Below are 12,958 nucleotides of genomic sequence, written 5' to 3' on the forward strand. Positions count from 1 at the left end.
CAAGATGTCAGCTTTGTTTTTTAAACTACTGAGGAGGCAAATTATTGGGAAAAAAAAATGGAATTGTTTTGAAGTTCATTATCTTATCAGTTCTTGGGTGAGAGCAAATACATATATGCAGCTAAAGACAGAGGAAACAAACCAACCAGATTAAAATGGTTAAGTCTGCAGTGAAAGACATTTTCAGGCCCAAGGCTCAGTCACTTTTGCACTCCCCCCATCTGAAGCAATGCTCCAGTTGACTCACACAGTTCTAGGTAGCACCAGCTTACAAAGGGCAAACTGTTCAAAGCTGAGAAAGCCCTTTTTTCTCCTTGGTCTCAAGAAAGACTTGCCTAACAGCCACCCATCACCTGGGTCACACTTATCCAGTAGCATGAAACTCCTGTGGCTGATTTAACTGTCTTGAATGCTGCTCCAATCCACACAAGAGACATTATCTTTCTCACCAAATCTCAGAGACTTAAAAAAAATATCCAGTTGAAGAGAGAAATTTACCATTTTTTTCTGTTTATGAGTTTGTCTTGTAAGCTGATTATGCTTACAAAAATTCATAAGACATTACTAGTAGAAAAACAATCTGAACTTTGTAAAAGATAGGATTGTTTCTTAATTAGCAGGATTTGCATCTCTTCACAATTGATCTTTTTGAAAGAATTGCTGCGCATTTCCTATATAGCTAACTATTAAACTAAATTTTCTGCTGGATGATACACAACACAATAACAGACATTTGAAAGGTCTATTAAGCACAGGCAGTTTTCCAATTTGTTCAGTATCATCATTTGCTTCTCTGAAAACAGACTCAAGACATACCTAGAAAATTTAAGTACAGTGTTTAGTATTTATTGAATTTAAGCCCTATCTGTCACTGCAACATTTGGGTGAACAGTTATTATTCATACTTAAGCAGTTGCAGTTATATATATCCACCCCACTAAGCTAGAAAAGCTGCAAGTTGAGGATATACTACATTTTACATTATGTATAGTACTTCTTATATAAAAGAATGTTTCCTTTTCAGGGCAAGCGGAAGGGAATAGCAGTTGGGCTACGCACAGGAAAACCCTATGACACTTAATGAAGTGAGAGGTCTACAATAGCTAAAAGGTGGGGTTTTGGTGTTGGGGTTTTTTTAACGTAATATTAAAATTGCTTATTTAAGTATATGTTTGCTTTGGAACCACACAATAGCAACCAAGTTTACAGAAACCTAACCCAGGTTTGGGGCTTAGATCATAAGCTTTGGCTGCTCCTGCGTGCTTCAAGCTTAAGATCTTACCCTTGCCATCCATCAGCTCTGCTGGAAGCTACTGCCCAGCCAGGAGAAGCACATACACCTCAGGATCCACACCACAAGCCAATTCAGAACCCTTTCTACAGTTCTCCAGCGAGAAAAGAAAAAATACTGCCCCTGGGCTGGACCATGACAGCTGAGAAACTACGTATACATCCCTTGTCACCCCTGCTCCAGAGACAGTAAACTCCAGTGGAGACAGGGCAGGCAGCTGGGGTCAGAAACATCTTAAAATAGCACCAACTAAGACTCCAGAATTTAAAAGCACATCCTCAAGGTGCTTCCAGCAGGAGAGCCCCAGCAAGGCAAAACCCAGCACATGGGAAGTGCCCAACTTTTCAGGAGGATGGTGGTGTAGCTATAACTGATAACACTGAAGTCAGCAGCTCAAAATTAGCAAGATTATACTATTAGTTGTAAAAACTGTACATTTGAATACATGTAGTTTTCAAGCTTTTTCTTTTCTATCTTAACCCTTTGAAAAATAAAGTTGAATTTTACCTCAGCTGAGAGAAGACCCTGTGCCCAGCAGAGCTTGAACCATAACTGTCTAGTTTACATAAACCAAGCTTATTAATAAAAATCCCTCAGCATTAGGCTTGCATTAATGTTCTGTAATACTAGAAACCCATTGCACTCCTTTATTAGACAATCTAGATCGTTCCCTACAGGAGTCATCTATGCACTTCCCTGGAGAAGAAATGCAAGCTTATTTCTTAGAGCATATTTCAATTTCATTGCCCAGTCTAGTTTTATGGGACTCAAAAGATGGGCACATCCACCAGGACTCCTCTTAGGAAGCTATTGTATTCAAATAATCTATTGTTATTGGGTTTTTTCCTGGTATACAGCCAGAGTGGTCTTTTCCCCTCCTCAGTTTCACTCCATTACTCTTGCTCAAACAAGTCATTGGCATGTGAAAGTACATTAAATGAAGATATTTTTTCCCTAAATACTTCAGTTACACACAATCAAGAGTTAATCAAATGGAAAACGCTAATCTTGACTTTCATTTCTGCACATGAAAAAAATATCTGTATTAGCCAAAAGGGAGTTGACTTCAATTGTACCAAAAAAATATCTTTCTCCAGCAGATTCACACTTTGGGGTGTTTTCGTTTTCTTCTATTTTTAAATTTGTAAGATTTGTGAAAAGCACTGGACTATACTCTCTGGAGACAGGTGCTTTCATTTGCTGCAGAGAAGTTATACAGAGCAACAGCAGCATAATGCTCTCTTCATTAACCTCTGCAGATTGTTATCACCTGGAAAGTTCATATTGAAATGGTACAACTGCTTTCAGCAGCCAGAAGTTCATACTCACAGATGTTATCAGGAGAGGTTTTCATTCATTTGCTGTCTTATTACCTATCACAGCAAACAGTCAACAAATTTGGGCACACAGCTGCACCTTCATGGAAACATCGAGAGGTATAGCTCATCTCTGGCGTGTTCTATGTCTCTTACCAAACAAGTCACAGAGTATCACACTTTGTGCAAAAAAAACCCCAACTGATGCTTATATGCTAGGAAACAGAAGAAAACCTACACATAATTTCCAAACCCCAAAACTCAATTCTGCCAGAGGACCAACCACACTTGATGCTACTTCTCACAAACAGACTTAAAACCGAACTAATTTCAATGGACTGGGTATTAAGTTTCACCCACAACAGTTGATTAGGCAGCATTCTAGAAAAGACGGGTAGGTCAAGAGGCAGAGATGCACGCTCACTGCTTTGGTGAATATAAAGTAGGAATCTCTGAATGCATAGCTATATGAAGACTTGGCGGAAGCCATCAAGACTAGCAAAACTTGACACCTCAGTCTTGGACTGCAACTAAACAGGTTCACACACATGCAGAAGTAAAAAAGAAAATCCTAGAAGTTCAGTCAAGTAGAGACTGGTTTATAGAAGCATACAAGTATAGAAACATTTAGGTTGGGAAAGACCTTTAAGATCATCAAGTCCAACTTCTGAAGTTCGAAGACAAGTACACAATTTCTCCCGCTCTATTGTTTCAAACACATCCAAATATTAGTTGTTTTGCTTATAGTTTTGGATTTAAGAACAATTCAAAAATAATCTGCTTAAACTCCATTTTTCCACATCAGAAGTGATTCAAACCTCTACAGTTTCCTACAACTTTTCCCACTTAAAGCACAGTCCTACTTGCTCAAGACAGAACAAAATTTTCTAAGTATCTCTTAACTGTCTAGACAGACAAGTTGAGCAAACTCTGCAGCCATACTTTTAAATTATGGATTAGAAAGAGTAAATCCAAAGACCAAAAGTAGGATTCAAATTTTTTTTCTCACAAAGGTTATTTCTTCAAAATTAGTTTGAGCATTAAAGAATTTCTGCAGCTTTCAATTTCCATGGAACCATTTGATGCCTCATAAGAAAAGGCTACTGTGCAATAACCACTTCTTGCTTTGTGACACCAAGCCCTGCTGCTTCGCCAGCACCTGAGACTGAAGAACTCACAGCTCTGATTTGCAACCTTGGGTTGCTTAGCCGGGGCAAGAAAGAAAGGGAGCAGGGAATGGTGCAGTTCACTCCACATCAGGCTCCTCTGCTACAGGCCTTTCTCCAAACGGCTAACACGTCACCTGCTCACTTGACAAAAGCCATGCAAACTCTTTGAGCATTACATTTAAATTTAAAAAAAATTTAAAATTAAATACGATTCTAAATTGAGGCCTAAGACAATACTCAAAACTATAGGAAAAATGCCGTCTTACAAAAAGCTCTAGCTTTTTGCACACCTAGCCAAGGTGTGAATGTGTAAAATCCTACTCACACCTTGGTGAACAGGATGTTTGCTCACTTCCCCTCCCTCGCCCCCCCCAGCACAGTCTCCTTATGCCATCAGTTTGTTTCACTAAAGTTTAACAACAACAGCAAGGTAAACACAACACAAACAGGCTGGTATTGGGGTGGCCCAGCTAATCAGGCACAGTTAAGCAGATTTCAGTTTGACAAAAGCAACAGCATTGAGAAAAGGCAGTAAATTCTACCAGACCAAACTCTCTTTTCATAAGCTGCTTCAGCTGCCTCTGAGAGGTTCTTGCTGGCAAGATACTCCACAAACCATCATGCTGTGAACTATGACTGCAACCAGCTGTCCTTTTACCAGAAGCCGTGCCTCCAGGAAGCGTGTTGCATGGGCTGCAGACCGCTCAGAAAATAGCCCACCACCATCTAGACTTGAATAAGCCAAATATCCCTCCTTGCTTTGCTGATATCCTACCACAGTTGGGCTTGCAAAGTCCTCCACTGGCTCTGGCAAGGAAATAGATTTGGTTTCCTCTTTGGTGCTGTCAAATACGGCAGACCAGAAGCAGATGCAAGTCTGATCCCTTTTCCCTCGGTCCACGTGAGACAGAGCCCTGCTGTGAATCGTCCTGATGAGGCTGCCTCGTTAAACACAGTGCAGTGCAATGCCTGCGGTACAGCCACAGAAAATTGCTTTCACAAAGAAAAACAAACAGAAAGAAAAAAATGCAATTTAATATCAGGAAATCAAGAAGTCGGCTAACACCAAGTGATGAGCCCATCTTTACAAGTGTCTCTGAAAGCCTCTGTGAAGACTTAGACACTGTAATTTATTAGTTACCCAGACTAACATTTGGTGATGCTACTGCCATGTATTTTTGCTCTCACCACTCAGAGAGAAGAGTCCCACAACTGCTGGAGAGGAAGGCACATTTCCAAACACAATTGGTATATAAGTTATTAAAAATGATGCCTAGCCTGTAAAACAGTATTCAGAACTACTGACTACAGAATAAAGGTTGATTTTGCTTGATAATCTTATTAATATAACTAATCATAGCAACTAACTCTGGATACAAAGGTTACCACATCCAATTTTTCAGTGGACTACTGCCTATGTAAGCTTTCCTTCCACTTCTACTTATATCATGCTTCCCCCCCTTTTTTTATTTTAATGAGAATGACCACACTTTAGGAGAACATGACTGGTAAGGCATCTTTTGCCATAAGCAAGACAGGAAACTCCCCTAATCAGAAGCCGCTCAAGGGATGTAGTAGTATTAATTCAAGACTTTCAGATGTGTTTACTGCATTTTTTTCGCCTCAGATCAACCGTATGTCCACTGTATTTTGCAAAACTTGCCAAAATGTATATATGCACACTTCTTCAGTATAAGAGGTTTCAGTTTCTTGTAAACTGTATCACCCATTGCAACACAAATATTCTTCTGCTGCCATTTTTAATTTTAAAAGCTTGTTTGCTATATGCAGATAAGTAACAAGCAAAATCTACTTTGGCATGTTCTGCAGGGAGATAAAAAAAAATTGAAACTAGATTTCATACATTCTATTCCACCGAAACCACCATATGCCAAACACAGTACCAGACCTAAGAGTAAAATCGCACCGACTTTGGCAGTCACTGCAGAAACGTATTCTATTAACCTACGATTATCCAAAGAAGCTAGAGATTTCAGACAACTTGGTTTCTCGTACATTTCCAGAACTGAAGTAGTATGACTCAAGTCTTTAAATGAGTTCATACGGACTGTCAGCAGAACTTTCTGAATGCACAAAAAACCACCTAAAAATAGGTGTAAATCCAGATGTATGCAAATAATTGCTGCAATTAACTTCACACACACCACAGACACAACACATTAGTTGAAATTACTGTATTTTGTCTCTGTTACAAGAACAGTTATTCAATTTGATATGTAAATATCAGTGTGACCATTGGTACAAATGATGGTCATAAAAAGGAATTAAAGTTTAATATTTTCATTATATATTGCTCCATCCCAGAAGCTGAAGCAAACTATATTAAGCACTTGTTATCTAAATTCATTACAAAAGAGTTTGATTTTATCTTCAAGAGTTTCAATTACAAACAAGTGACTCTGAAACTAAGCTCAGTTAACAAGGAATTAATCTGTTTTAAAACTTAAGAAAAATCGCCAAAGAGTGCTGTTTTGTTGCTGAGATAGTGTCTAAAGATTAAGTACTTCAGAGTCCTATTGTATCAAACACTGCAGACAGTAAACAAGTGCCACCTCTAAAGGATTTTAAGAAAGTAGTATCTAACTAATCTGAATCATTAGATTAATACACTAAGTGCTCAAAGCAACAAATGACTTGTATTTAGATTTTATTTCAACTTAAACCAGTGATTTTTTTTTACTTAAACTCCATATATTGAAAACGGCTGTCCTTCACAGGCTACAGGCCATGCTGATGGAGAAAACAGATCCGTCAATTAGAAACTGAATATGAATAAAGCAAGCCAGGAAAATTAAAACTTTTGGGGAAAGTAGTTTTCCAAAGAAAAAGCCTGCATGGAACAGAGAACTAGAAAGTATGACACCAGAGGAGAAAGTTATACCAGCTATTCCTCAGGCCAGAATGAGTTCTGCACCTACGTGTAATTTCAGTTATTCAGGAAGCAACAGCTGATGCAACGAACCCCAAAGCCTTTTAGAGACACACAAGTCTAATTAATTTTCCAAACATAAAATACACAAGAAAACAAGCTATTTGAAAGAAGTCAAGTGCAAGTCATCGCTCACCACCATTCCCTTCATCCCCATTCGTAACCCTACTTATGAATGGATTTTGCAAGTGACTTGACCAACTGGTAAGTGAGCTCCTGGGAGGGGAAAAACATTAAAGGCACAATCAGGAAGGAGGTCAAGAGAAAAAGCTTGCTCCCAAGTTTCACCCAGTGATCCTCTCCGCTGCACAACAGAGGCAGGTACCACAATAAGAGGTTCCCACCCCATGAACTTTGGAAGTTTCCCAACTGCTGGAGGCATTTACTCCATCCATGAGCAGCAGCACTGCCTACATCAAGAGCTACCCTGTTGCATTCTCCCTGGCACTTAATTGCTTTTTCTTTCTATAAGGCAGCCAGTTAAATTACACATCAAATCACAGAATCAGTTATGATAATACACCTTTGAACTACTTCAGAAGTCAAGACACAATACTGTGCAAAGAGCAAACATCACCCAAACGAAGGTGGATGGAACTGATACAGACTGTTCAGTACTCAATTGATAAAGTACCACTAATTAAAGGCTAAGCAGCTGTCTATTCTAAAGCAATCCTACAGCAAGAGTACAAACCAGAGCTTCAAATAATGCTTATCAGCTAAGTGAGCCGAGATCTAAAGTTGGGGTGTTTCGAGACTTTTTTTAATTAAACATTCACAGACACACAAGTAAACTACCATCTTGCAAGTGCTCACAAAATCCAGCAACTTCATTCCATATATTTAGCAAACAAAATCAAGGGAGAGCACACTAGACATTTCTAATGCTTAAAAAAAACAAAGGTTACAAGTACATACATCAGCCTTTTCACAGAGGTGAGAACTCAACATAGAAATTCTTCTCCTCATTCACCTTGCATTCAATTTTACGTGGAGTCCACTCTGAAATCACTTAGTCCATCTTCAATCTCTGAACAAACCCCATGGAAAAGAAACTAGCTTTTTTCACTAAAGCAACTGTCAAATTCTGGAAATAACACATTACATTTGTTTTACGTCACTCAGTTTTGATGATTTCCATGGAAAGAAAGAGACAAGTAACCAAAGAAAGTGTAATATTTTTCACAAAAGTCAAATGATAAATGGCTTTTGGAAGATACCAGGCAGTATCAAGGATAAGTAATCTAATTCAGGGAATTTGTACAGTGAGCTCTCTAGATTATTCCACGCCAGTGAGCTTCTGAATCAGCTAAAAGAGTGTCTCACTTTCCACTACATTTCCTAGATGCTATTTGCAAACACTGATCACAAAAATGTTGACAGATACATGCATGCTTGCAAAGCGATTCCTTGTAAAGAACATCAAAAACCTTTATAGCTGACGAAGAATAATTTTAAACCAGGTTACCAAAAAACCACACCGGAAAGCTATTAAACTCAGATGAAATGGGCTCATGAAAGTTGAGGTTCTTTCTGTTTAAGCTTGCTCCAATACTGAACACATACTCCTGCCAAAATTCAGCCCCACCACACAAATTGAACAATGAAAACATTACTAAAGAAATGAAACATTTACACAAAACAATAAACACTTTGTAACATAGTATACACACTACTTAAGAAACCTACTGAACTAGGGCAAGCGACCATCTTCTTTCAGTAACAGCTACTACATCATCTAAATTGCCACTATGAAAACACCTTCACCCCTAACACAGTTGCAACAATTCTCCCCTAAGTACTGAGCACAAACTGAAGGAGAGGTTTCCTACTTCCATATGAAGGGACAATTCCAATACGAGTCCTTTTGATAGGGGTGGCACAAGAATATATAGAAACAAAGTGCCATAGGGACATAAACTGGGAAGTTTCTCAAGGAATCAAAGCAAGGAAGAAGTTTCTTGTGAGCACGCACGCATTTTGCGGAGGGAGGAATAGGAGCTAAGATATGAAAGCCTCTTGGAGAGGACATCTCTGACACAATGGGGCAGGTATTAGATGATCACTGAGGCAAGGGCCTTCTATTCCGTCCTAAAAATGCAGTGCCCAAGACACACACAAGACACAGAGCCTGTTTGACTACCCAACTGCTCTTCCTCCTCAGGCTGATGACCTTTGTGGATCCAGGAGACGGCTGGGTGTCCCTCCGACTTCACTATGCTAATAGACTTCGGAAACCACGCAATTCGCACAAGTTAATGTATCATCAGGACATCGCTTTGCTGCCCTATCATTAGGTGACTGTGTGGCATATTAGCAGATTTGATGGAGATAGTTAAGGAAGCACTAACTGTGACTCCTAAGAAGTCAAAATGTTTTAACATAAGTAGTGAGGGAGAACCTAAAAAAAAGTGGGAAGGAAATGACACTGACACTTTTCAAAGTCTTTTTGTTTTGATCCAGGGCACAGTATTTTGAGGATCACAGGCCTTTATGGTTACAAGTATCAGGTTACTGCTTTTAATGAGTGTAACAATCTCATTTAGATTTCCTTACTCTTAACCATGTTTTGCCAAATACACAGGAAGCAGAAAGGTCAGCATGTTGTAGACTGCTTTTCACAAAGAGAAAGAAATGCCTGTAAGTAGCATATAAGCCTTTCACAAAAAAAAGGGTCAGAAAAAAAAATACCACAAATATCCACTTGTGATCAACAGGGGAGAAAAAAAACCAACAAAAACCGATGGGGTAGTTTTGTAATGCAAAACATACAGACGCCTGCTTCTCAGCATACCTCATAACCTGAAAACAAATGCAACAGGACAAATTTCTAACTAGAATCATTCCTATGAGGGTATAAAATGTAAAGAGAAAAAAGGGAACGGATAAGGTAGAGATGTGAAGAGACTGTATGTGAAAGACTGGGAAAACCACAAATGCAGACAGAAAACCAAGGAAGAAAGAATAAAAAGAGAAGTCAGTGAGATCTATGTGCAAGTCTGAACTACACTACCCATTACCGTCCTCAGCTATTTCCTTTCCACTTTAACTCGTGCTGTTAATGACAAATGGTTTCATTCTCTCTCCTGTATATTTATGTTTAGGTGCCTTCAAAGGCACAGAAATTAACAGACAAATACAACACAGAGGGGAAAAAAAAAAGATAAAAAAGTAGTTTTATAATATGTGATTTCAGCTGACCATTCAAGAACTGTAAACAGTATGCACTGACAGTTGAAATCAGTGATTAGGCCAGAAAAAAACTTGGTGGCTTTTCAATTTCATTTTGTATTTGTCCATAGCATATACGTTTTTAATAGCAACAAGTAGTTCACAACACCTATGCAAGTTCAGAGTGTAATTCTTTATTTTTGCTGACACTTTAAAAGCAGACTGCAAAGTACTGAAGTTAAGACTTTGGCAGAAAGCTATTTCAAGGCAATATAACACCAAGGATATTTCTGGATATTTAAAATCTCAGGTTTCCAGAAGAGAGTTAAAAGTAGTTTCTGGTGATGTACCAAACCCTGCCATGTTTGCAGCTTCATATTCAAAAGGCATGTTGTTTAAAAATTATCTTCCCTTTCCCTGAGCAAATATCCACTTAAAGAGCGGTGGGGAAAATATTACGCAGTAGACACGCTGGAAATCCTTCACAAACATTTATGTTTGTCCTAGTCACACAACCCAGGAGGCCCAGATAGAGAAGCCAGGTAAAATACTTTCAGAAGGGACTGTGACTGCTAAGCATCCCTATAAAAACGGATTTTTACTTCCAGAAATAATAAAGTTTTTAGTAAAAACAGAAAAAGGAACAAAAACTTTTTTTTTTTTTAGCAGTTAAACAAAATGCCTTGGCAGTCATACAAATGGCTCAGCTTCAGCACCACTGTGGTACAAATTCCTCTAACCATATGGGATATCTATCAAAATAATGCATTCTGCAGAACTGATAAGAATAAGGAGTGACCCTGCTTGACTCTCACAGATTGTTCTTCCTGGCAGGAGGTTTGAAACAATTCCTTTTGTTCAAATACTATTTTTATAACTCTTAACACCATTTTAGAAAACCAGAATATCTTCACAAATCAAAGCTGCATTTTTTTAAATAAACTGTTGCTTTTAGTATATTGCAGTTAAAAAAAAATATTGCAAACTCATCAATAGCGCTCATGTTGCTTTGTTTTTTGGTGTTTTTCCCCCCCCCCCCCCTTCTTTATGCGTCTTCTCAACTAGACCGCTCTCAAAGCATCCTAATATGATACAAATTTCACCGGACTCCAGCGAATTTCAGTCGATGACATCATCAGGTGAAAACCCGTGTTAGTCAACTCCACTTCCTGACCACGTATAAAATGGTGCACGCAGCACGGATGAATCAAGCCTCAGCCTTTAAACATTATTCACTTGCTGCTCCAGCGTCCCCGAAAGTTTGCCACAGCCCAAAGACGGGAGCCAAAACCCCCTTTATATTTTTCTTTCCCCTTACAAGATGAGAACTTCCCAGAACAAACTGTCACAGGGCGGTTTAGGATCACCCGAGCGAACAAGCCGCCGGGGACTGCCGTGCAGGAATGCCTTCAGCTGCGAGCGCTCATGCCAGGGCCTGCACCGGCCCATTGCAAAGCGCGTCCTGCCCAAGGTATGGATTATATAGGTCCAAACAACGCCAGCCACAAGCCTCTGCCGGGCCGGCCCCCAGGGCGAAGAGGCTTCGCCGGGACACAGGCTGAGCAGGCGGGCGAGCGGCCCTCACGGCAGCACCGGGGCCCAGCGCTCCCGGGCAGGGCCCGCGGGGCGACGGGCCGGGGAGAGGACAACAAAGGCCTCCCTCCCCCCCACCCCCGCCCCCACCGCCACCCCGCCGCCGCCCCCCCTCACCCCGGCGCGGGGCGGTACGTACCGGAGCGCGGCGCTGGCTGGGCGGCACGGCGGGTCTCATACTGCCGGGGTGGGGAGGGAGGGGGGGAAAGGTGTGGCGGTCACCGGTGCCCGGCGGCAGGCGGAAGCGGAGAGGCCGGGGGGTGGCGGAGCCGCATCGCTGCTGCCAGCGCCGAGACCCGCTGCCGCCGCCCTCACCCGCGCTCGGCCCCTCACAGTTCCCGTACGGCCCTACTGCTGCCGCCGCTCCTGCCGCCGCACTTCCGGGCAGGGAGGGGTCACGCCGCCTCGCGCCCCGCCGCTTCCATCCGGGCCCTGGTGGGAGGCCCCGCCCCCTCCCCCGCGCCGGCCGGGGCGGGGCGCGAGGCCGGCCGTTGGGCGGAGGCGGGGCGCGAGAGGGGCGGTTGGGCGTGGGGCGAGGCCGGCCATTGGGTGGAGGCGGGGCGCGAGGCCGGCCGTTGGGCGGGCCGCCTGAGGGCATGAGGCGACGGCCGGGGCGGCGGGGTGTTTGCCAGTACCTCCCCGCTCTGTTTGGGGACCGGGAGCGGGGCGGGTGGCGGCGGGCTCCGCAGGAGGCGGCGGGGCGCCTCCGGGAAGGCTCCGGGTGAGGAAGAGGCCGGGTGGGGCCGGGGCGGGGGAGCCGCAGGGGTTTTCTGTGGGGTCGGGAGTGCTCCCCTGAAGCAAGTGCCCGGTCATCACCCCCAGTGTACCGACTGGCTCAGCTGCGGGGCCGACTTCGGGTTTCTGAGGACTCCGTTTTGTTTTGTTTTGTTTTGTTTTCAGGTGAAGTTGACCTGAAACGGACATTCGTGAGCTCCATCTGCCACCAGGTATTAGGAGCTGAGGAGAACCATCGCTGTAACTGTTGGGTTCTCAGCACCTTGCCCGTTGCAGAGATCCGCTCCTCGCTGGCACAGGTGTGGGCTTGCAGTCCTTCACTGAACATCTCCCTGAGCAGGAGCTTCTGTTCCCTCCCACATACGTTCACCAGCCAACAGTTCTGAGAGTTGTCAGTCAGATCTATTTCCTTTAGCCCAGGTGGAATGAATTTCTCTAAATCATTGACATATCTTCCTAGTTGCTTCTAAAAATAAACTAACTTATAATTAATTTTAAATTCCTTAGTCAGTACTGCAAACTTCTTTGTGGAGGGTTAGAAATAAAGCTTAAGCAAATTGTTTTGTTTTGTTTTTCTATGGGCAGGGCTTTAAGGAAAATATCGTCTATGGAGGCAATTAAGACTCTGTGACACCTTAATTGCCTTCCTTGAGAATAAGCGCTGAAAATACATATACACAGCATTGGGCTGTGTAAGGATAACCAAGCTAGCAAGGTCTCACAATCAATACAA

General features: G+C 42.1%; 2 protein-coding genes across 4 annotated transcripts in view; one reads left to right on the forward strand and one right to left on the reverse strand.

The window, feature by feature from the left end:
• Positions 1 to 11,935, reverse strand: part of SPOPL (speckle type BTB/POZ protein like) — a 35,665-nt gene extending 23,730 nt beyond the window's left edge. For 2 of the 3 annotated variants that reach the window (XM_054208260.1, XM_054208263.1), the window contains exon 1: positions 11,630 to 11,935. The gene's annotated coding sequence lies outside the window, so the exon portion shown is untranslated. Of the gene's footprint in view, positions 1 to 4,551; positions 4,770 to 11,629 lie in introns of those variants that run through there. The other variant, XM_054208261.1, reaches the window with a different exon arrangement.
• Positions 11,936 to 12,086: 151 nt separating this feature from the next.
• The window catches only part of LOC128912341 (uncharacterized), a 144,795-nt gene continuing 143,923 nt past the window's right edge, over positions 12,087 to 12,958 (forward strand). Inside the window, exon 1 of the mRNA XM_054208042.1 lies at positions 12,087 to 12,211. Coding sequence (XP_054064017.1) covers positions 12,087 to 12,211 — 125 coding nt within the window. The remainder of the gene's footprint in view (positions 12,212 to 12,958) is intronic.

The sequence above is a fragment of the Rissa tridactyla genome, chromosome 7, assembly GCF_028500815.1.
Source record: "Rissa tridactyla isolate bRisTri1 chromosome 7, bRisTri1.patW.cur.20221130, whole genome shotgun sequence".
Taxonomy (NCBI): Eukaryota; Metazoa; Chordata; class Aves; order Charadriiformes; family Laridae; genus Rissa; species Rissa tridactyla.